We start from the raw sequence: 24,621 nt of genomic DNA, 5'->3' as shown, positions 1-24,621 counted from the left end.
TCTGAAGTCCAGAACTTTGGATTTATAATGATATAATGACTTAATAATAATGAGTTTTAATTGGAGGGTATTTTCATCTATATTGGGTGAGCCGTTTAGAAATTACAGCACTATTTTAGGGGACCAAAAGTATGAGGACAAATTCACTTATATGTGTTCAGTATTTGGTCTCATATTCATTGCACACAATGACTACATCAAGCCTGTGACTGTACAAACTTGTTGGATGCATTTGCCTTTTGTTTTGGTTGTTTAAAATGATTTTGTGCCCAATAGAAATGAATGGTAAATAATTTATTGAGTAATTTTGGAGTGCCTTTTATTGTAAATAAAAATATAATTGTTTCTGAACACTTCTATATTAATGTGGATTATACCATGATTATGGATAATCCTGAATTAACCATGACTAATAATGAGTTTGCAAGTTACAAAGGCATAAATTCCTTATTGCATTCTGACCGATGCGCCATGGTGGCAGCAGAAATCCTGAACCAGTCAGTCCTCATCCACATTACAGTCCTTCCTTCATTTTACTGTGTGTGTGTGTGTGTGTGTGTGTGTGTGTGTGTGTGTGTGTGTGTGTGTGTGTGTGTGTGTGTGTGTGTGTGTGTGTGTGTGTGTGTGTGTGTGTGTGTGTGTGTGTGTGTCTTTTTCCTTCACTCAATCACTCACTCATTCACTCATGGGGGATCAGTGAATGTGTGATGAGTGACTAGTTATTTTCCAGATTTACCAGTTTATCACATTCTAAAGAACACAATCTCCCTGTAAGAACAGAACACAAGTGTAGTACAGAACAAATCCACATTCACACACACTTCCTGGCAACTGGTGTGCTGGTTCCAGGTGTATGATCTGCTGATATGAAATTACCTCAGGACCCGAGGCTGGTGCTGTACAGAGAACGAACAGGCCTCAAGTGACCATGAGAAGATGAGAACATTTATCTAACACTTGAGAAACACTGACCATGGGGCACATTAAGTTATTAACATTTTGTTGGTAAGAACTGACTGATGGTTGAATACTAAGGAGTGACTGAATCATTGACTTTTGATGGGTATCTGAATACAGAGCTAAAGGCCTGGTCTGTCTGGGTTGGAAGTGGCTGTACAGCATTTACTGTGACCAATCACGTGCCGTCAACCGATCCTGTCAATGTGGAGCTATACAGAGCCCTCCACATTGTTACAACATTTGAGAGATGCACGGCGATGCGGTATGAATCTTGATTTGGCCCCTTCATGCCTCCGGAGGCTCCGCCATTCCGTCACAATCGCCATACAAAGCTTCCGATCACATTTTCCGATCAAGCATAAATTCACTTTTACCTGCTGCGTCCTGTTTGCGTTATGTGTCACTCAGCAAAGTGTCACGTCTGGGCCGCTATGTGACAGTCCACAGTGCGCATCTGCCCGTTTCGAGAAACACCAAGGTAACATAGTATTCATCTTTACAGTTGTCGGGGTTAGACTACAATAATATATCCCTCAACTGCTCAACCAAAGAAGCACTGTCATTAGGCTCCAGATAAACCTACTTTGTGTGCTCACACAAATTAAACTGTCTCTTCCTTCAACAATTGGAATCAATCAATGTGAGTATGTGACAATATCTATGGCACAATGTTGCCAGCTTTATATGAAGAAACATCATCACATGGATTTACTATTGTAAATAAAATAAAAATATATATAAAAAAAGTAAATCTGCCATCTCTAAATTTGCTCTGTCCCTGGGTCATTAATAAAAAGTCATCAAAGAGGACCCATTGGCCCCGAACCGGGCAGTACAAGAAAAGGATAATGCATTGAGGGTGGTAACAGTATGCAACAGTAAACTTGCCGTTACACGTCCTCAAAGAGCCGCGTAGCCTACTAATTGTACACGTTGGTAATGTTGCGAAACTCTAGGCTACTCAAAAGCGATCACCACCACCGGAAGATAAATTCGTTCAATAATAAGTTCTTACCGAGATACTGTCGGATGTCCAGTAGAATGTTGGGGGGTCCTCCGTTCAACTGGTAAAACAGAGACCCAAAACAGAAGATGAATAGACTAGCCATGCAAAAACCATAACCTCGCAGGGAAAAACGTAACAGAACCGCCGAGAGAAAACCGAACTTTTTGTTGTTCCAATCTCTAATGTGGTTTGGAGTCTGGTTATTGTGAAGGGGACTGTTGCTGAAATTCTTCATCATCTCCTCCTCACAAAGCGCCGCCGAGAGCGATAGTCACCCATCCGCCTGTGGAAAGTGAAACTTCTTGCTTTGATATTATTTGAAACGGACACCTATTAGGAAACGCAGGCACCCGCCGCCGCCACGAGTTATTTGCGCACTCGGTTTTCGTCTCCGTTCGGTCTCTCTCGTCTGTTCTCTCGGACTATTTCTGCCAATGAAGTTGTGGGTTCATACTTCGGTTTAGATGTTTTGAGCCAGCGGCGGTGTCAGATTACTGAATGTGGAAGAAAAAAATTCTGCAGATATTTTCTATGAGTCTAGGTGCAAAACAGCGTCACCGCGTGTACAGCAACAGACTACATAGGTCATGTGGGCCTTCTGTCATTCTGTCAAGACAAGTTTTTCATCTTACAGAGTTTCGTTCTTAGCAATTAGGATATGACATTAATACACATTAAGACGAGTTAGGACATATAGGCTACTCTACATAAAATAAGTAGAAAGAGTGCTAGCAGGTAGCCTATTCCAAAACAACCAAAGGTGCTCTTGGTGGGGAATATTACTGTAAGTGCAAAAGGAAAAAAGTATAACCACAAATTGGTGCTAAGTGGCATAAGAAAATGAAAGTCAAGGCACTGGTTGGGTTTGAGGGTTAAAAAAGTCTGTTGTGTGTGCTTTAAGCTATATTCTACGTAGTTGGCACAAACAGGCAACACAGACTGGTGTATTATGAAGTCGTATGTAAGGCAGCCTATGAAAGAATGCTATACCTATGGTATAGGTACAAGTATAGGCTACATCATGTAAGTGAGGAAAGTGGATGGTGTGTGGGCTACAATACAGCCTCACTCTCTCTCCATGCGGATGGTGATTGAAAGGACTGCCTCAGCCATGCTCAGAGTCAGGATGGTCATTTGCTATGGTAAGTAAGGAGTAAGGCGCTAATTAGGCCTACTTTTGAATTACCTAAGGGGATGCAAGCCCACTTAGTCAAAACAACTAGTGAGTGGACTGCCAACCTTCACCCTTCCAAGTGTAGGTGTGAGTGTGTAAACATTCCCTTTCTAGTGTCTCTCTACTCCCTCTACCCCTCAGGCCTGCAGTAAGGAGACAGGAGGAATGTAAAGCCACAACAACCGGTCGTAAATCTCTCCCTCTAACTGACCACAGCTTTCTCCGACCACGTGACCAGATACAACAATCTTCTGGTGGCAATCATAGAACAGCTGGACCCAGATTGAGATAGTACAATGAGACCGTATCCTATACAATAACGTTCGCATTCTGGTGACAGACGTAGACAGACACTTACTGTATATTGGTCCTCTAACTCACTTTTAGTGATAGCAGCTGTATTGTAGTCATAGCAATGGTCTCTATTTGAAACAGTCTAACCAAAGCCATAAAAAGCATGGGTATAAACACAGATCTAGAATATCGTTCTATTTCTATGTTTATAAAGACTAAAACCTTGTTTTCATTGGCATTTAAATTCAACCCGGGTTGGGCTGGCCTTGGTGGGCAGTTAGAATTTGGCCCTAATTTTAAAGGCCAATATAAACGGCTTGGCCGCAAGAAAATGTTTTGCGTTGGGGGTCAAAAGAGGGGGGGTTTCCGCTCATACAGGAGTAATAAAGGCCTAGTTCACAAATTTTGTGGAAACTTTTTATAATTTCTTATACTTTTATTTTATCCCTCAGCACCCCTAAACACCCTCAGCACCCCTAAACACTCTCAGCACCCCTAAACACCCTCAGCACCCCTAAACACCCTCAGCACCCCTAAACACTCTCAGCACCCCTAAACACTCTCAGCACCTCTGCTTCCCATGGCTATAGTTAACGGGGGAGTTAAATGTGTTCTGGAACCTGTTTGCTTGGGACAGGAACAGTGTCGTTCCAAGCCAGGCACAACTACACACAACAGAATGCATTCTATTTCAAACCCCTGGTTGGGAGCTACATGGGAAAACCTGCTGGATAGGGGATTCATGAATTATGCCAGGCAGACACTGATTGCACTCCCACCCCAAACACACACACACACACAAACACTGCAACCCCCACCCCCCACCCTACACACTTATGGAGAGGGCATGAACTCATTGCGCCAAGCAGACATCCATGCCAGGGAGCCTTGGGTCAAAAGTAAATCAGATTGTTCCTCCCTCTCCAAACCGCAGAGAAATTAAATCAGCCTCTGCTCTTATTCAGCAGACTGATCCCGTGTTGGGATCCAGAGAGTTTTAATCAAATCCAGTCTGTTAATGCAATGCCTGTTATTGTATACTGAGACTTATTATCCACACATAAAATGAAGATTAATATAAGACATTCAGCAATCACAGAACAACATGTGGTGCAGGTTTTAGGTGTTAACCACAGTAGTCAAATAGTCCAATAACTTTCACTGCCCACACCTCGCATCAGACAGAAGTGGTGAGTTTGTGCGTCGTGTGTGTGTGTGTGTGTGTGTGTGTGTGTGTGTGTGTGTGTGTGTGTGTGTGTGTGTGTGTGTGTGTGTGTGTGTGTGTGTGTGTGTGTGTGTGTGTGTAAACACAGAGGATGGCGATAGCGTTTTTATTATATTTCAGAATGACAAATAGTTAGACATCATTTTTTGTTTCAATACACAAGAATATCTTTATAGACAATCATTAGCTAGTTGAACCCAAATTAAATCATTTGTACACTTATATTTTACAATAAACACTGTAGCTTTTCACTGGCTAATGCAATTTGCAGGAAGGTATTGCTATTTGTATAGTAATTACAGTTGATATGAAAAGACCCAAAATAAGTTATTTAAATACTAATTACATATACAGAATGTGCAACTCTTGTTAACCATTTCATATATGTAATTAGGTTTTCTGTAAGACTGCAAAAGTAAATTGGAAGTTAAGTCATTGGAATGGGTTAATTCATGAACTATTATTAATTACATTTGTACATTGACTTGGCATTGGGAACTATACTAAGATAACTAAATACCAGTATAACCCATTCAATCAAACCCTTTACATGACCTGAAAACAAATGTCTGCTTACAGACTTAAAGAACATTTTGCCAATTTTGCTTAAACATTTTTTATTTACTTTCTAAAGTGCATTTTACAGTGACAGTATTTTTTACATCTTAAATTTTAGGTATTTTTGTTTCTTTAAACCCCCCCCCTACAAGTGTCTCCAAGGCTAACCTGGAGCACCACTATGATTGAAGAGAAAAGGCATCAAACTTCTATCGAGTGTCCACTGCAAAAGCACCCCTGTGTTACACCACTCTGCAAACTTGTATTTTAAAACCCGAGACAAGGGATAAGACTTGAATATTGTTTGCAATATGTAGTACTTCACATAACTAGAATGACATTACGTAGGTGGTTCCACTCACACCGGTCTTGGACTAGGAATCCACTGCTAGGGACTCACAGGTCTGGTCTGCTGGTCAGTGAATGGAGATTCAGTACATTCCCATTCTCATCTGTACTCCCTGACTGTGTCTCTCTCTAAGACACCCCCCTTCTTGTTCTTGTTCTTCCAAGAGAGGCTCAGACAGACATGATAAACCAGCTGTTAGCTGGGTCTCTGTGGAACAGCTGTAGCACTCGTCTTAGCCCTTCCTTCTGAGTGGATCATCTACATCATGTCTCAGTCTGTTTCTGTGGTCTGCAGTACTGAGCTGGTCTATGGCTGGCTGTTGAACATGGAACACTGTGTTTAAATTAGACTTCATGTGGATCAACATCTGTGCTTAACAAGAACAGCAAGGACACTACCGACAGAGCTATGTGGCTGCTAGCGTGTGTGTGCATGTGTGTGTGTCTTCTACTAACAATCACTGTCATTACAAGCACATTCAAAACATATTGGCCCGGTGAGGCTTTGAGGAATCAAGCCTTAGTCAAAGATGGGGGTTGAAATGCCTGCTGTTTTTATAACGCTGAGTACATGAATACGTATTCATCTAATTGTTTTTAACATAATGGTAAGGCAACTTAAAATCCGCCTGGATAGATATATGGAGACGATATTGTCTGCAAAGAAAAGCTGATCTCCCATGGAAGATTATTAGAGCGGTACTGTGTAGATAGTGTTGTTGTAAGGACCTACATATTGGAGGATTACATGCAACCAAGAAATCTGCAATATAATCTGAAATACTGTATAAACTCATGTCGAGATCTGTCCGACTGTTTATACTTACAATGACTGACATTCAGACTTTGACATTCCACAAAGCAGACACACAATACTTATTGAACACATACTGTAAAAACACCTTGAAATTAAAATATATGGTACAGTATATTACAAAAACACTATAGCATGATAGAAAATAAGGATTTTAAATCTTAATATAACAGCAATATTTGCCTATTTCATGTTTTGTGTTATTTGTTGTTGTTGTGTTATCTGCAATAAACCATGTTCTCCAATCTACTGTAGCATTTAGCAATGGGATTAACGACAAAGGTGAAATCTGCACATTGAAAGAAATTGCTTTGGCCAAGCTACATCCTCTCACTACTCTCTAGTGCTTTTCTCTTTGCACAAGAGATACAAATCAAGCACTTCTGAAACACAGAAAAAAAACATCATTTAGTCTTTAAAAGGAGAGTCAAAAAAAAGAGTCTAAGAAAAGTGTGCTAATTTCCTCAAAGGCAGTTCTCAGTATTTTAAGACTGGGGGGGATGTTTCAGAAGGGAACAGTCAGTTTTAAAGGCATCTGATAACTGTTCTCGGCAGTCGGAACAATCTCACCGTAAACATCTGAAAGACAGGAATAGAAAGAGAGAGAGACAGATTGATAAAGACGGGGGCCTAAGAACAGGTTGCTGCTCATAAGTCTCAAGCATTAGCTGGGCTGCAACTGCAAACCACCCGCCCTCCGTAGTCCAGTCAAAAGTCTCAATAGGTGCTGGAAGCTGTGCTGTGGTCACGTTCACAGTTATTCAGTTCTGCATTTAGTCTCAACTGTGCCATAGCCATTCAACTGTCTCAGTTACACCTGCATGGGCTCCACTGTCACGGTTACACCTGCATGGGCTCCACTGTCACGGTTACACCTGCATGGGCTCCACTGTCACGGTTACACCTGCATGGGCTCCACTGTCACGGTTACACCTGCATGGGCTCCACTGTCACGGTTACGACTGTCCGTCTCTGTGTGTGCTGACCAATCGGGCCTCGCTCACAAGTCTACGGACGTGCCTCTCGTCCCGCACCCCCGCTTCCCACACGCCACTCTCTGTGAGAGAGGACACACGTCCCAACGTGTCATATCCCGCAGCTGCCATCGGTGTGGCGTACATGGGTAGGCCGATGGACACGAGCCAATCTGAGACGGTGCTCACGTGACCTGGGGAGAGTGGCTTCCTGCACATCTCTGTCAAACCTCCAAACGGGATCTGAGGAATACCGGGAAAAACATTTAGGAATTTTGTGTAATAATAATACATAAATATACATAAAACATAGCAATGACACCGTAGTAACCTTTCCTGTAGTCAAATGTGTTGTGTTGTGCTGCTGGTGAGTCTCTGACCCACCTCTACGCAGACGACACCATTCTGTATACTTCTGGCCCTTCTTTGGACAATGTGTTAACAACCCTCCAGGCAAGCTTCAATGCCATACAACTCTCCTTCCGTGGCCTCCAATTGCTCTTAAATGCAAGTAAAACTAAAAGCATGCTCTTCAACCGATCGCTGCCTGCACCTACCCGCCTGTCCAACATCACTACTCTGGAAGGCTCTGACTTAGAATACGTGGACAACTACAAATACTTAGGTGTCTGGTTAGACTGTAAACTCTCCTTCCATACCCATATCAAACATCTCCAATCCAAAGTTAAATCTAGAATTGGCTTCCTATTTCGCAACAAAGCATCCTTCACTCATGCTGCCAAACATACCCTTGTAAAACTGACCATCCTACCAATCCGCGACTTTGGCGATGTCATTTACAAAATAGCCTCCAATACCCTACTCAACAAACTGGATGCAGTCTATCACAGTGCAATCCGTTTTGTCACCAAAGCCCCATATACTGCCCACCACTGCGACCTGTACGCTCTCGTTGGCTGGCCCTCGCTTCATACTCGTCGCCAAACCCACTGGCTACATGTAATCTACAAGACCCTGCAAGGTAAAGTCCCCCCTTATCTCAGCTCGCTGGTCACCATAGCATCTCCCACCTGTAGCACACGCTCCAGCAGGTATATCTCTCTAGTCACCCCCAAAACAATTCTTTCTTTGGCCGCCTCTCCTTCCAGTTCTCTGCTGCCAATGACTGGAACGAACTACAAAAATCTCTGAAACTGGAAACACTTATTTCCCTCACTAGCTTTAAGCACCAACTGTCAGAGCAGCTCACAGATTACTGCACCTGTACATAGCCTACCAAAAATTTAGCCCAAACAACTACCTCTTTCCCTACTGTATTTAATTAATTAATTAATTTTGCTCCTTTGCACCCCATTATTTTTATTTCTACTTTGCACATTCTTCCATTGCATCTACCATTCCAGTGTTTTACTTGCTATATTGTATTTAATTTGCCACCATGGCCTTTTTTGCCTTTACCTCCCTTATCTCACCTCATTTGCTCACATCGTATATAGACTTGTTTATACTGTATTATTGACTGTATGTTTGTTTTACTCCATGTGTAACTCTGTGTCGTTGTATGTGTCGAACTGCTTTGCTTTATCTTGGCCAGGTCGCAATTGTAAATGAGAACTTGTTCTCAACTTGCCTACCTGGTTAAATAATGGTGAAATAAATAAACAAAATGATCAAATCGCCCTCTAGTGGCCTCACGGGTGCAATTTTATTAATATTTTTTATAATTTCATAATTGATAAATAAATAAAAACACACTCAGAAAATCTGGTGTTTCTATGTCAAACAGTTGTATTATATTTCAGTCTTCTGTGATATACAGTGCATTGGAAAAGTATTCAGACCTCTTGACTTTTTCCACATTTTGTCAAATTACAGCCGTATTCTAACATGGATTAAATCGTTTTTCCCTCTCATAAATCTACACACAATACCCCATAATGACAAGGCAAAAACAGGCTTTTAGAATTTTTAGCAAATTTACAAAAATAGTGAGTCTTGTTTCTCATGGTCTGAGAGTCCTTTAGTTGCCTTTTGGCAAACTCCAAGTTGGCAGTCATTTACCGAGGAGAGGCTTCAGTTTGGCCACTCTACCATAAAGGCCTGATTGGTGGAGTACTGCACAGATGGTTGTCCTTCTGGAAGACTCTCCCATCTCCACAGAGGAACTCTGGATCTTTGTCAGAGTGACCATCAGGTTCTTGGTCACCTTCCTGACCCTTCTCCCCCGATTGTTTCAGTTTGGCCGGGTGGCCAGCTCTAGGAAGAGTCTTGGTGGTTCTAAACTTCTTCCATTTAAGAATGATGGAGGCCACTGTGTTCTTGGGTACCTTTAATGCTGCAGAAATGTTTTGGTACCCTTCCCCAGATCTCAACACAATCCTGTCTCGGAGCTCTACGGACAATTCCTTCAACCTCATGGCTTGGTTTTTACTCTGACATGCACTGTTAACTGTAGGACCTTATACAGACAGGTGTGTGCCTTTCCAAATCATGTCCAATGAATTTAATTTACCACAGGTGGACTCCAAACAAGTTGAAGAAACATCTCAAGGATGATCAATAGAAACAGGATGCACCTGAGCTCAATTTGGAGTCTCATTGTCACACCTTGGTCTTAGTATTTTGTGTTTTCTTTATATATTTGGTCAGGCCAGGGTGTGACATGGGTTATTGTGGTGTGTTTTTTGTCTTGGGGTTTTGTGGGGCGTCGACATAGTCTATGGCTGCCTGAGGCGGTTCTCAATCAGAGTCAGGTGATTCTCGTTGTCTCTGATTGGGAACCATATTTAGGCAGCCATATTCTGTGAGTGTTTTTGTGGGTGATTGTTCCTGTCTCTGTGTAGTGTTCACCAGATAGGCTGTGATAGGTTTTCTCGTTCCGTTTGTTGTTTTGTATATATATAGTTATTTAATTAAAGAACATGAGTAAGCACCACGCTGCATTTTGGTCCGACTCTCTTTCAACAGACGAACGCCGTTACAGAATCACCAACCACACCCGGACCGAGCGGCGTGGTAACAGGCAGCGACAGCAGGAGCAGCGAAAGGAGGAATGGACATGAGAAGACGTGTTGTATGGCAAAGGTTGTTACACTTGGGAGGAGATACTGGCCGGAAGAGATCGCCTCCCATGGGAACAGGTGGAGGCACTTAGGAGAGCAGAGGCAGCCGGAGATAGGAGCCGACGATACGAGGGAACACGGTTGGCAAGGAAGCCCGAAAAGCAGCCCCAAAAATGTATTGGGGGGAGGCTCAGGGAGAGTATGGCAGAGTCAGGAGACAGACCTGAGCCAACTCCCCCTGTTAATCGTGAGGAGCAGCGTTCAAAGGACTTCTGGACTTGGGAAGAGATACTGGACGGAAAAGGACCATGGGCTCAGCCTGGAGAATATCGCCGCCCCAAGGAAGAACTGGAGGCGGGGAAAGAGGAGAGGCGCTGGTATGAAGAGGCAGCACGGCGACGTGGATGGAAGCCTGAGAGTCAGCCCCAAAAATGTATTGGGGGGAGGCTTACAGGGAGTATGGCTATGCCAGGTAGGAGACCTGCGCAAACTCCCTGTGCTTAACGGGGGGCTAGAGAGACCGGGCAGGCACCGTGTTATGCTATGGAGCGCACAGTGTTTCCAGTGCGGGTGCATAGCCTGGTGCGGTTCATACCAGCTCTTCGTATTGGCCGGGCTAGAGTGGGCATCGAGCCAGGTAAGGTTGGGCAGGTTCGGTGCTCAAGAGCTCCAGTGCGCCTGCACGGTCCGGTCTATCCAGAGCCACCTCCAAACACCAGTCCGCCGGTGGCAGCTCCCCGCACCAGGCTTCCTGGGCGTGTCCTCGATCCAGTACCACCAGTTCCAGCACCACGCACCAGGCCTTCAGCGCGCCTCGCCTGTTCAGCACAGCCAGAGCCATCCTTCTCTCTAGCGCTGTTGGAGCCTCCCGCCTGTTCAGCGCAGCCAGTGTTTTCCTCCTCTCCTGCGCTGTCAGAGTCTCCCGCCTGTTCAGCGCTTCCAGAGCCTTCCTCCTCTACAGCGCTGCCGGAGCCTCCTGCCTGTTCGGAGCAGCCTGAGCTGCCAGACTGCATGGAGCAGCCAGAGCTGCCAGTCTGCATGGAGCAGCCAGAGCTGTCAGCCTGCATGGAGCAGCCTGAGCTGTCAGACTGCATGGAGCAGCATGAGCTGCCAGTCTGCATGGAGCAGCCAGAGCTGTCAGTCGGCATGGAGCAGCCAGAGCTGCCAGTCTGCATGGAGCAGCCAGAGCTGCCAGTCTGCATGGAGCAGCCAGAGCTGCCAGTTTTCTAAATGGAGCAGCCAGAGCTGCCAATCTGCATGGAGCAGCCAGAGCTGCCAGTCTGCATGGAGCAGCCAGAGCTGCCAGTCTGCATGGAGCAGCCAGAGATGCCAGTCTGCATGGAGCAGCCAGAGCTGCCAGTCTACATGGAGCAGCCAGAGCTGCCAGTCTGCATGGAGCAGCTAGAGCAGCTAGATCCGCCAGTCAGCCATGATCTTCCAGATCTGCCAGTCAACCAAATTCTTCCAGATCTGCCAGTCAACCAGACTCTTCCAGATCTGCCAGTCAACCAGACTCTTCCAGATCTGCCAGTCAACCAGACTCTGCCGGAGCCAACTACCTGCCTGAGCTTCCTCTCAGTGCTGAGCTTTCTCTCAGTGCTGAGCTTTCCCTCAGTGCTGGGCTTTCCCTCAGTGCTGGAATTTCCCTCAGTGCTGCGCTTCCCCTCAGTGCTGAGCTGCCCCTCAGTGCCGAGCTGCCCCTCAGTCCCGAGCTTCCCCTCAGTCCCGAGCTGCCCCTCAGTCCCGAGCTGCCCCTCAGTCCCGAGCTGCCCCTCAGTCCCGAGCTGCCCCTCAGTCACGAGCGGCCCCTCAGTCCAGTGGGGTTCTGGGTGAGGACTATTAGGCCATGGTATTCGGCGAGGGTGGACTATCCCAGGACGCGAAGGGGAGGAACTATGACATTTATGGAGTGGGGTCCATGTCCCGAGCCGGAGCCGCCACCATGGACAGACGCCCACCCGGACCCTCCCTATGGTTTTGAGGTGCGTCCGGGAGACCGCACCTTAGGGCGGGGGGGGTTCTGTCACACCTTGGTCTTAGTATTTTGTGTTTTCTTTATATATTTGGTCAGGCCAGGGTGTGACATGGGTTACTGTGGTGTGTTTTTTGTCTTTGGGTTTTGTGGGGCGTCGACGTAGTCTATGGCTGCCTGAGGCGGTTCTCAATCAGAGTCAGGTGATTCTCGTTGTCTCTGATTGGGAACCATATTTAGGCAGCCATATTCTGTGAGTGTTTTTGTGGGTGATTGTTCCTGTCTCTTTGTAGTGTTCACCAGATAGGCTGTGATAGGTTTTCTCGTTCCGTTTGTTGTTTTGTATATATATAGTTATTTCATTAAAGAACATGAGTAAGCACCACGCTGCATTTTGGTCCGACTCTCTTTCAACAGACGAACGGCGTTACACTCATAGCAAAGGGTCTGAATACATATGCTTAAAATGCTTTAATCAATTTACTAAAATTTCTAAAAACCTGTTTTCGCTTTGTCCTGATGGGGTATTGTGTGTATATTGATGGAGATTTTTTAATTTAAAAAAATGTAATTTAATTGATTTCAGAATAAGGCTGTAAAGTAACATAATGTGGAAAAAGGGAAGGGGTCTGAATACTTTCCGAATGCACCGTATATTAAGTGTATTATTGGGATGCAAACTCAAAATGTAATACATTTCAATTCTATCTCTCTATATCTAATAATGTTCACATACCGTTTTACTCATTTCATATGTACATACTCTATTCTACTGTATTCTAGTCAATGCCACTCTGACATTATTTATATATTTCTTAATTCCGTTATTTTACTTTTAAATTTGTGTGTATTTTTGTGAATTGTTGGATACTACTGCACTGTTGGAGCTAGGAACACAAGCATTTCACTACACCTGCAATAACATCTGCTAAATATGTGTATGTGACCAATAAAATGTGATTTGATTTGGTACAGGTGTCTTCTTAGACCATATTTGTTTAATACTACCAATTGATTTAGCCCACTACAGTAAAAGCATGTATTAAACATATCATTAGAGGAAAAGAACAGGTGCTAACTTTGCCCTGGTCGACTTTTGTAAGTATATTCTTAAAACTGCATTGTTGGTTAACGGCTTGTAAGTAAGCATTTCACTGTAAGGTCTACCTACACGTGTTGTATTCGGCGCATGTGACAAATTGACTTTGATTTGAAGACCATGTAAATGCTTATTGAATCTGTCCCATAAAGTACTCACAGCCATGCGGTGCTGCTTACGGAGCTGCTTGACGCGAACCTGGTCCATGTTGGAGGCCACATCCTTCACTGGCTGCTCCAAGTCCTCACTGTAGCGCTGCATCAGGGGCTGGGGGATACCACACCGACCATGCTGGAGGGAGAGAGAAATGGAGAGAGAGAGACTATGGATGAGTGGGGAGAGTAGGAGAGGGACACAGACAAATGCATACACACAAACAAACACGCGGACACGCATACACACTTGAAAAATGTTGGCATGAGAACTCATGCACATTAGGAGAAGTGGCTTCCATTGATAGATACCCTATCCCTGTGGGCACAACAACTCAATACTGATACTAAAACCCCAACCATGAAAACCCTATGTAACCATGACCTGAAGTAAATCTGTAATAAATCTGGGATGCTAGGCAGAGAAAACTTAAGCCCATATTTCAAAGGGCTAGTGGAATTCTCTCCCCCACAGCCTACGCCCAGATTAGACAAGCCAATCAGAAACCATAGTGACTCCTCGCTCCGTTTAAATAGAAATGTCTGTCGGCCCCAGTCAACACCATAAAGTCACAGATCTAAACACAAAATGCAGACTGTACTGTGCACTTTTATTGACTACGGTCACAGTTTGTCAACCTAAGTCTCTACAAGAACTGAATGTTTTCGAACAGCTCAGACACCAGGGGCTGATGTAGGAGCTAGCTCTCTCACTTTATTTGCTCATTTAAACATTATGAGTCTGGAGAGGCCCAGTTTCTGTCTGTTCATGAGGGATTGAAGTAGACTAATAATGTGAAATAACGAGTCAAAACACTGGCCAACTGACGAGCCCATTGGCTGTGAGATAAGCTCAGTTACAGAGACACGCAAACGATGCGGGAGATCCCATAACATGTCATAGCTGGACTAGACTAGCCAATGGTTGCCATGCATGAACAGAGAATAAAAGGGAATTCAGTGGGGGAAAACTTTTAAAACTCTCTCTCTCTCTGTCAAAAGCTCCAGACACCTGGAGTCATGTTCAGTCCAGGACAACCCAGCCAACCTGGACCGGAGGCCACTCAGGGTGAAGGAATAGAGAGATGGAGAGTGTATGTAGATGTAGAGCCACAGCCAAGTATCCTGTCTGAAACTAACAAAGCCCTTCTCTGAAGACGGCACCCCTAGTGACTGGACAGTGTCTCTGCACTGCAGCGCGTGCTGGTTCCGGCACGGTGTCTGACTGTTTAATAACCCCAAGCCGCCTGCCTTCACTGAGCTTCAGCCTCCTACAGAATATTTTCCCTTCCTTGTCTAGCTCTCTCTGCACCCTCTTTTTTCTTTTTCTCTCTATCTTTCTATCTTTCTTTCTGCTGTATGGATACCAAAGCAACCCACTGCCACTGTTGACAGGAAGCGAGAGCCATATGACAGGATACAGGATACAGTCTTGTTATGTCTGAGTGCAGTAATCAAAACGGAGAATCAAAAGGCCTTGACGGCCAGGAGACAAAAACACAACCTTCTAATGCTTCTAATAATGTATTTATTGACCTGGAGTGTGTCCTTTAGTAGATTCCTACACTGACTTCTAATGTACTCTCTCACAGAGTGGGCCAGTGGTCCAATCTGCAATGTTTTTTAAAGTTTTTTTTTCCATTTCTTTAGTTGTGAGATGGTCTTAAAGAAGCATACCCACATCTACGTGTGTCCTGTATAACCCCTAGCTGTGACAAACTGGCCTGTGAGTGTGAGTGAGGATGTGGAGGTTGTGTGTGTGTGTATTCTACACAGTAATAACAGGAACATAACCATAGAAGCAGGCTGTGGTGGATGGGTGTGTGTGTGTATTCTACACAGTAATAACAGGTACATAACCATAGATACAGGCTGTGGTGGTAACTGACTTTGTCTGAGTAGGGTTCCTCTGTGAGGTCGATGCCTTCGGCCTCCAGTCTCTGCTCCAGCACACTGTGGAGATCGACTGCCATTTTAGCATAGGACACCTTCCTGGCCACCGCCATCTTGCCACCACCGCCCTGGATCTGAGCCTGAGGGCAGGCCGTCTCGGGCAGGTCAGACAACCAGGGAGGGGGCACGGCTGGGGGGGTGCCTGGTTCCTCTGGCTCTGGACAGCCGGTGGTGGTGGAGGCAGGGGAGGCTGGAGAAGGGGAGGCAGGGGTACTGGAGGCCTTACTGGGGAGGGCTGGAGCACTGGGGCTGCTGTTGACAGGGCTGGGGGGATGAGAGTGGGTGGAGGTATAGGAATGAGTGGGGGAGGAAAGGACAAGGGAGCGGTGGCGTATCCCATTGGCCAGGCGCTCCTTGGATTTCTTGACTGGAACGGGAGGGGGCACTGGGGGCTTTTTGGGGTGAGTCCGGATGCTCCTCTCCCTCAGCTGGGGTTCAGGAGGCCTGGGGAGGGTCTCCTGGGGCTGGGGAAGCGGGGCGGTGGGACAGGGGGGTCTGAGGGGCAGCTGGGAGGGCACAGGGGGTTGGTCAGAACGCCCTTTCGGGCTCACAGCACTCCCTCCATTCTGAGCCAGTGATGAACTCCCATCTCCATGACCCTGGAGGCCATTCTCCCTGCTGCTGTTACCCGACTTGGAGACACCTTTAGCGGGCTTGACCTCCAGGCTGTAGTCCTTCTTCTGGTCGAAGGCCTGCTCCCAGTGGAGGTCCCCGAGGGAGTGGGATCTCTTCCAGGCCTGGGGGCCGGTAGCCTCCGGGGGCCCGTCCAGGTCCTCACAGCTGCGGCTGGCCGGCATGGGGGTCCGGCGGGGGCCCTTCCTCAGCCCCAGCAGGCTGAAGCCCCTCAGGGTGGGCTTGAGGAAGAAGTGCTTTGTGAACTTGGCTGTGCGCTCCAGTTTGCTCTGCTGCAGGGCCTCAGTGGACTGGGTCATGGGCAGGGTGGGGTAGTCTGGGGACTGGAGGCCCGCAGAGGAGCGGTTGGAGCGAGATGTCTTCCTGGTCTTGCCTGAAACATAGTAAAACATATCCCTCTTCATTTTAGAGCTGGGAACGGTTGCATAAACATATCCCCAGACTTTGAACTAAAACAGACTTCGATAGGGACATAACAAAACTGAGAACTGATACTAAGGTGTACTTACTGCATGTATTGGATGTAATGGGTTTCATGTCACTATGGGTTCTGTGCCATTTGTATAGCATTTTAAATTGATCACTATCAGCTTTGAATGTGAACTTCCTCTAAGAGGACATGTGAATCTGAAACAATCCCGTTCACACACAGAGCTTTACAGCTGTGAATGTGAACTTCCTCTAAGAGGACATGTGAATCTGAAACAATCCCGTTCACACACAGAGCTTTACAGCTGTGAATGTGAACTTCCTCTAAGACGACATGTGAATCTGAAACAATCCCGTTCACACACAGAGCTTTACAGCTGTGAATGTGAACTTCCTCTAAGAGCACATGTGAATCTGAAACAATCCCGTTCACACACAGAGCTTTACAGCTGTGAATGTGAACTTCCTCTAAGAGCACATGTGAATCTGAAACAATCCCGTTCACACACAGAGCTTTACAGCTGTGAATGTGAACTTCCTCTAAGAGGACATGTGAATCTGAAACAATCCCGTTCACACACAGAGCTTTACAGCTGTGAATGTGAACTTCCTCTAAGAGCACATGTGAATCTGAAACAATCCCGTTCACACACAGAGCTTTACAGCTGTGAATGTGAACTTCCTCTAAGAGCACATGTGAATCTGAAACAATCCCGTTCACACACAGAGCTTTACAGCTGTGAATGTGAACTTCCTCTAAGAGCACATGTGAATCTGAAACAATCCCGTTCACACACAGAGCTTTACAGCTGTGAATGTGAACTTCCTCTAAGAGGACATGTGAATCTGAAACAATCCCGTTCACACACAGAGCTTTACAGCTGTGAATGTGAACTTCCTCTAAGAGGACATGTGAATCTGAAACAATCCCGTTCACACACAGAGCTTTACAGCTGTGAATGTGAACTTCCTCTAAGAGGACATGTGAATCTGAAACAATCCCGTTCACACACAGAGCTTTACAGCTGTGAATGTGAACTTCCTCTAAGAGGACATGTGAATCTGAAACAATCCCGTTCACACACAGAGCTTTACAGCTGTGAATGTGAACTTCCTCTAAGAGGACATGTGAATCTGAAACAATCCCGTTCACACACAGAGCTTTACAGCTGTGAATGTGAACTTCCTCTAAGAGGACATGTGAATCTGAAACAATCCCGTTCACACACAGAGCTTTACAGCTGTGACACTGAAGTGTTCCTCTTCTATTGTTCAGCCTCTGACCCACAGCCTTATACATCAGAATGTTGATCATGATTAAGAGTACAGTTGGACTCAGGGTCATGGCTTATCTGTCAGTAGAAAGCATGAAAACATGCATGTTACAGTATAAATCCATGTCATACTGCATATTCTACTTACACCACATGTTAATGTGGGTATGACATAGCTAAGACAAAACTAGAATGCGTTACGGTGAACTAGCTAGAGTAATAACAACAACAAGAAAATTATATTTTTTGTGATTATAGCCTTATGAGTGCAATACTGCCAAGTGGGGGAGATGTGGAGTACTAGAGCTGGGCGATATGGACAAAAATCCATAGCAAAATGTAATTGACTGAATTATCATGATACCGATATGTAGAATGATATGTTCATAACAATGTGCACCACAGTATTTATTTATATTACCATTCAAACCCTACACCTTCCAGTCGTTGCGTTAAGCTAGTTAGCATTAGCTGGCGATACTACATCTTACTTCCTTCATACTGGACGCAGAGACATAAAAATGGTACCCACGACTTTATCTGACTCTGGGGAAAATCCCAAACTATCCTTTAACAATCACCCATATTTGCAAAAGTTCTTCATTTCATAACCCTGTAGGTTATTCATCGCTATGAACGATATCAACAAAATGTCCATGATGGTCAGTGCAGATCATTTTCAGTTTATGGTCCCAGTTCTATGGAGGACTATACTTTCTTATTCCCAATGGTGCTATTATCATAATACAATTTCAGACGCAGGTATAAAAGTAGGAGGTTAGAGGCCAATTTACCATCATGGCTTATTGGAACAACATGAACACGTGTGTAAAAGAGCACTAGATACCGCATGGCAAGCCTCATGCAATAATGAATAGTGAAATGACACACACATCATACACAAATCACTCATTTATCTCTACTAATCTGGACAGCATTAAAAGATTGATGCAGATTGAAGTCAGTCTGACGTCATTGAAGTTAATGTGGTGTTTCAATGTGCTTGTTACTGCCAATTTCACCCAAAATGTTGACTGATATTTGTCCCAGCTATCCCCTATCTCAGGCTAGCTTCCAATCATTTGTTTAATATATATTAAAGACTTACTATCAGGGCATAATAAATAAATATTGACCCCAAAGTCAGATGTCTGCTTTTCAAAATAAATCAATGTTTAAACACAGACACTGAGCAATGCTGATTCTTTGTGATAGTTTGTAGTTTTCTCTTTGTAGCTCATTGTAATGTCCGGAGAAACAAGTATGACAATTCAAAGTGGATCACAATTATGTAAAAGTTATGCTCTGAAGACCATGTCCAATATATATCTACAGTATATATATATATATATATGACAGGGATGTGAGCCTTGTCGGTTGTCTGAAGTAAATCGTTTGCGTCCGACTCGTGTGTGTGTGTGTATATAATTATTTATATATATATATACACACACACACACACACGAGTCGGACGCAAAGGATTTACACACACACACACACATATATATATATATATATATATATATATATATATATACTGTAAATCCTTTGCAGTATATATGTCTATACACATGAGTAGGACGCAAAGGATTTACTTTAGACACCCGACAAGGCCCAAATCCCTGTCATTCGCATGAGGAAGAGACGGAGATATCGCGGACGTAAGTCGGGGTGCCTCTACCATCAGTCCTATTAGAGAACGTGCAATCATTGGATAATAAAATAGTTGAGCTCCAATCAAGACTAACCCACCAACATGACATTCAAAACTGTAATATCTTATGTTTCACTGAGTCGTGGCTGAACAACAACATGGATAACATACAGCTGGCTGGGTTCTGTGTATCGGAAAGATAGAACAGCTGCCCCCGGTAAGACAAGGGGTGGCGGTCTGTGTCTATTTGTAAATAACAGCTGGTGCACAAAATCTAATATTAAGGAAGTCTCAAGGTTTTGCTCACCTGAGGTAGAGTATCTCATGATAAGCTGTAGACCACACTATTTACCAACAGAGTTTTCTTCTATATTTTTCATAGCTGTCTATTTACCACGACAAACCGATTCTGGAACTAAAACCACACTCATCGAGCTGTATAAGGCCATAAGTAAACAAGAAAATGCTCATCCAGAGGTGGCACTCCTAGTGGCTGGCGACTTTAATGCAGGGAAACTTAAATCCGTTTTACCTAATGTCTACCAGCATGTTACATGTGCAACCAGAGGGAAAAAAACTCTAGACCACCTTTACTCCACACACAGAGATGTGTCTCCCTCACCCTCCATTTGGCAAGTCTGACCATAACTCTATCCTCCTGATTCCTGCTTACAAAAACTAAAGCAGGAAGTACCAGTGACTCGCTCAATATGGAAGTGGTCAGATGACGCAGATTCTAAGCTACATGACTCTTTTGCTAGCACAGACTGGAATATATGTTACATGTGTTCCGGGATTCTTCCGATGGCATTGAGGAGTACACCACATCAGTCACTGGCTTCGTTAATCGATGACGTCGCCCCCACAGTGACTGTACGTACATACCCCAACCAGAAGCCATGGATTACAGGCAACATCCGCACTGAGCTAAAGGGTAGAGCTGCCGTTTTCAAGGAGCGAGACTCTAACACGGAAGCTTATAAGAAATCTCGCTAGACCCTCGAGCCACCTAACGGGCAAAGGGTAGATACAGGACTAAGATTGAATCGTACTGCACCAACTCCGAGGATGTGGCAGGACTTGCAAACTATTATGAACTACAAAGGGAAGCCCAGCTGCGAGGTGCCCAGTGACACAAGATAAAATATTGCTATGATCGCTTCGAGGAAAGCAACACTGAAGCATGCATGAGAGCACCAGCTGTTCCGGACGACTGTGTGATTGTGTGATCACGCTTTCGTTAGCCGATGTGAGTAAGACCTTTAAAGAAGTCAACATTCACAAGGCCGCAGGGCCAGACAGATTACCAGGACATGTACTCCAAGCATGCGCTGACCAACTGGCAAATTACTTCACTGACATTTTCAACTTGTCCCTAACCGAGTCTGTAATACCAACATGTTTCAATCACACCACCATAGTCCCTGTGCCCAAGAACACTGCCTACATGTCTGTAGCCATGAAGTGCTTTGAAAGGCTGGTCATGGCCCACATCAACACCATTATCCAAAAAACCCTAGACCCACTCCAATTTGCAAACCAGATCCAACAGAGGACGCAATCTCTATTGCACTCCACACTGCCCTTTCCCACCTGGACAAAAGGAACACCTACGTGTGAACGCTACTCATTGACTATGGCTCAGCATTCAACACCATAGTGCCCTCAAAGCTCATCACTAAGCTCAGGACCCCGGGACTAAACACCCCCCTCTGCAACTGGATCCTGGACTTCCTGACAGGCCACCCCCAGGGGTGCGTGCTCAGTCCCCTCCCATACTCCCTGCTCACCCATTACTGCATGGCCAAGCACGACTCCAACACCATCATTAAGTTTGCCGATGACAGCTTTTAGGGGAGGAGGTCAGTGACCTGGCAGTGTGGTGCCAGGATACCTACCTCTCCCTCAACGTGATCAAGACAAAGGAGATGATTGTGGACTACAGGAAAAGGAGTGCTGAGAACGCCCCCATTCTCATCGACGTGGCTGTAGTGGAGCAGGTTGAGAGCTTCAAGTTCCTTGGTGTCCACATCACCAGCAAACTATCATGGTCCAAACATACCAAGACCGTCGTGAAGAGGGCACGACAACGCCTATTCCCTCTCAGGAGACTGAAAAGATTTGGCATGGGTCCTCAGATCCTCAAAAAGTTCTACAGCTGCATCGAGCTGCATCCATCAAGAGCATGGTTCATCACTGCCTGGTATGGCAACTGCTCGGCCTTCGACCACATGACACTACAGGTAGTGTTAAAGTGTTAAACAAATCAAAATATATTTTATATGAGAATGCCATGAGTGTGCATAGCTATCATCAAGGCAAAGGGTGGCTACTGCGCCTGTCTCCGATCACTATGAAAGGTGACATGTCCAAACTTTTGACTGGTACTGTATATATAAAGTCCTAATGCATGCAAGAGGATGGTTAAGACAGGTACAGATGTAAAATCTTAATTTGAGCCAGTTTGCTACAGCAGGAAAATAATCCCGCGTCAACAGAAAATGTGAATTATTATGTGGATTGTAATTGATGGACATTTTTGTAGGATACATTTTGTGGAAATGAATAGAAATGACAAAATGACAAACTTCCCAGTACATTTTAAACCACGACAAGTTTAAAATGTCCTGGATTGCAGGAAATTTTCCTGCAACAGGTTGATCAAATTAAGATCCTACATCTGTATGGCTGTAGTAGAGAATTTATGAGGCAGAATAATGCAGATTGGATTATCATAGCGACTGAGTAAAGGCACAGTGAAAGAAGAGTTTATTAATTAAAACAAAACAAAATTAAAATGCAGAATGTACACTGAATGTTATGCAGCTAATGAGGAGTGTTAACGACTGAGATGGAGAAAAAAGAGACACGAAGAAAGGAGGAGACATGAAATGAAGCAAGCAGGCCAAAGTAACTTCAATCAAAGAAGAAAGGAGGAGACATGAAATGAAGCAAGCAGGCCAAAGTAACTTCAATCAAAGAAGAAAGGAGGAGACATGAAATGAAGCAAGCAGGCCAAAGTAACTTCAATCAAAGAAGAAAGGAGGAGACATGAAATGAAGCAAGCAGGCCAAAGTAACTTCAATCAAAGAAGAAAGGAGGAGACATGAAATGAAGCAAGCAGGCCAAAGTAACTTCAATCAAAGAAGTGGTTTATTCCACAACTCAAATTTCTACTGTAGCAGATTGCACATCTTTTAGAACAGTTATGACACACACACATAGAACAGAACAGAGAGAAAACATAGACAGAGAAGTCAATGATTCAAGCAAAGGTTTGAGTTAAGATTGAAGATAACTCAACTTTAGGCGGAAAGCAAAACAAGTCTTTTTAAGGAGTTATAACTTTACACTAAACGTTCTCACAAATATATATCTGAAATACACTTCCATAATTAGAAAATATGCTTTTTTATATATATCCACTATCATAAAAAACAAACACATTTTAATCCAAGATTTTGGGGGGTTGTTTAGGCACATTGTGTAACATGGTCATTATTGAAAATAAAGACATTTTTTACGTGACTTGAAATGGCAGGTAGAACAGAGATTGAGCCAGCACTAGGCTAATGGAAGCAGAGTGGTCCACTCCCGAACCACCTACAGAGCCATACTACAGGCAATTATTGGGCAGTGACTTAATACTTTACAAGATCTCCGCTTTTACAATAACACCTTTCAAAAGAAACACTCTCTCATCGTGTCATAATCGGACTGGTCTCCCAGCAACCACTCAACCTCCTGGGGCGGAGGATGAGGAGTAGGGGTTCTCTGTCCATTGTGAGATGGGAGGAACATCGGCACTGGAATTGAGTTGACCAGAGTAGTTGGGTGCATTTGAGATGTGGGGTGTTGTTCCCTTTGTACATAGGGCCTCATTGTAGGGTAGACTAGTGATCTAGGCCTGGGGGTCAGAGTCTTGTCCCCTAGGATAGGGCTTCTGCAGTGAAGACAGAGACAGCCTGGAGATGGAGAGAGCAGTGGAAAGAGAGAGTGGAGTGACAATGAGAAAAAGAAACAGAAAAAAGGAGATGGGGGATGCATCACTCCCCTCACTACGACACTACGCAGCTAGGTGGGGTGGAGGTGAGTGGGGGTGTGAAGAGACAGCCTGGAGATGGAGAGAGCAGTGGAAAGAGAGAGTGGAGTGACAATGAGAAAAAGAAACTACGCAGGTAGGTGGGGCGGAGGTGAGTGGGGGTGTGAAGTTGGTGTAGCTAGTTGACAGACATGGCGGATAAAGAGTGGAGGTTTGATTGGCTGGCCTTGGTCCAATGGAGAGTGATGACGGATAGTTCATGTTAGAATGCAGAAGCATAGCATGGCAGAGTAGGTGGAAGAGGAATCATAGGAGCCACAGTCATTGTAGTGCTAGACTAGGCCCAGGCTAGGCTAACACCAGGCTAATCCCATTATCGGAAAGCTATGCTAGGCTAGTCATTACCATTCTCCAGGTTCTCGTTGCTCTCATAGCAGCCAGAGTCACGTGGTGAGTCGCCCACCAGGATGTGGCCCTCTGATAGCAGCTTCTCCTGAGAGCCTGACAGGCCGCTCCGCTCAGGGTCGCTGCTGCCTACAGACACACACAACACACAGAAACCATATAGTCAGATATACAGAAACTTACACAACAATGTAGTGTAGGAATCATAGAGACAATGCAGTCAAACAGACAGAGCGAAAGGTTTGTGTGAGTGTGTGCGTGCGTGCGTGCGCACATGAGTTCATGTGTGTGTGTGTGTACTCACTGTCATACTCTTGCAGTAGCTCCACAGCGGTGAGCAGCACAGCTCTGTGTTGAGGGTCTTTGATGTTGAGCTCATCTAGATCCTCCCCCTCCAGCAGCTTGAAGGTGTCCAGGTCCTCATAACCGTTAAACAGGAAGGTAGGCATGTGCTCCTGGAGGAGAGGCGATGAGAAAGAAGATGAGAGGGGGGGAGAGGCTCTGGTTATCTCATGTTCTTTACAACTGATTCCAGATAGTTTTTTCCTACCCCTTGCGTGACTGTAACTGTTATAAGCTAAACAGATAAAATGGCCTAGCACCCGTTTTCAAAGACATGGGCAAAATGTTAA

The 24,621-nt window shown here is 44.8% G+C and overlaps 2 protein-coding genes across 8 annotated transcripts in view; both read right to left on the bottom strand.

The window, feature by feature from the left end:
• The window catches only part of LOC123995248 (uronyl 2-sulfotransferase-like), a 161,321-nt gene extending 158,915 nt beyond the window's left edge, over positions 1–2,406 (bottom strand). Inside the window, exon 1 of the mRNA XM_046298717.1 lies at positions 1,976–2,406. Coding sequence (XP_046154673.1) covers positions 1,976–2,204 — 229 coding nt within the window. The 5' untranslated portion in view covers positions 2,205–2,406. The remainder of the gene's footprint in view (positions 1–1,975) is intronic.
• A 2,345-nt stretch (positions 2,407–4,751) lies between these two features.
• Positions 4,752–24,621, bottom strand: part of LOC123995246 (SAM and SH3 domain-containing protein 1-like) — a 353,722-nt gene continuing 333,852 nt past the window's right edge. For 6 of the 7 annotated variants that reach the window (XM_046298711.1, XM_046298712.1, XM_046298716.1 and 3 more), the window contains 5 exons: positions 24,294–24,444; positions 23,990–24,118; positions 15,489–16,558; positions 13,607–13,738; positions 4,752–7,596 (listed from right to left, as the gene is read on the bottom strand). In XM_046298711.1, the coding sequence (XP_046154667.1) occupies positions 7,336–7,596; positions 13,607–13,738; positions 15,489–16,558; positions 23,990–24,118; positions 24,294–24,444 (1,743 nt within the window). In that variant the 3' untranslated portion in view covers positions 4,752–7,335. The remainder of the gene's footprint in view (positions 7,597–13,606; positions 13,739–15,488; positions 16,559–23,989; positions 24,119–24,293; positions 24,445–24,621) is intronic. The other variant, XR_006831794.1, reaches the window with a different exon arrangement.

This window comes from Oncorhynchus gorbuscha, linkage group LG14, assembly GCF_021184085.1.
Source record: "Oncorhynchus gorbuscha isolate QuinsamMale2020 ecotype Even-year linkage group LG14, OgorEven_v1.0, whole genome shotgun sequence".
NCBI lineage: Eukaryota > Metazoa > Chordata > Actinopteri > Salmoniformes > Salmonidae > Oncorhynchus > Oncorhynchus gorbuscha.
Note: the sequence above shows the minus strand (reverse complement) of the source record. Positions and strands in the feature narration are given on the sequence as shown.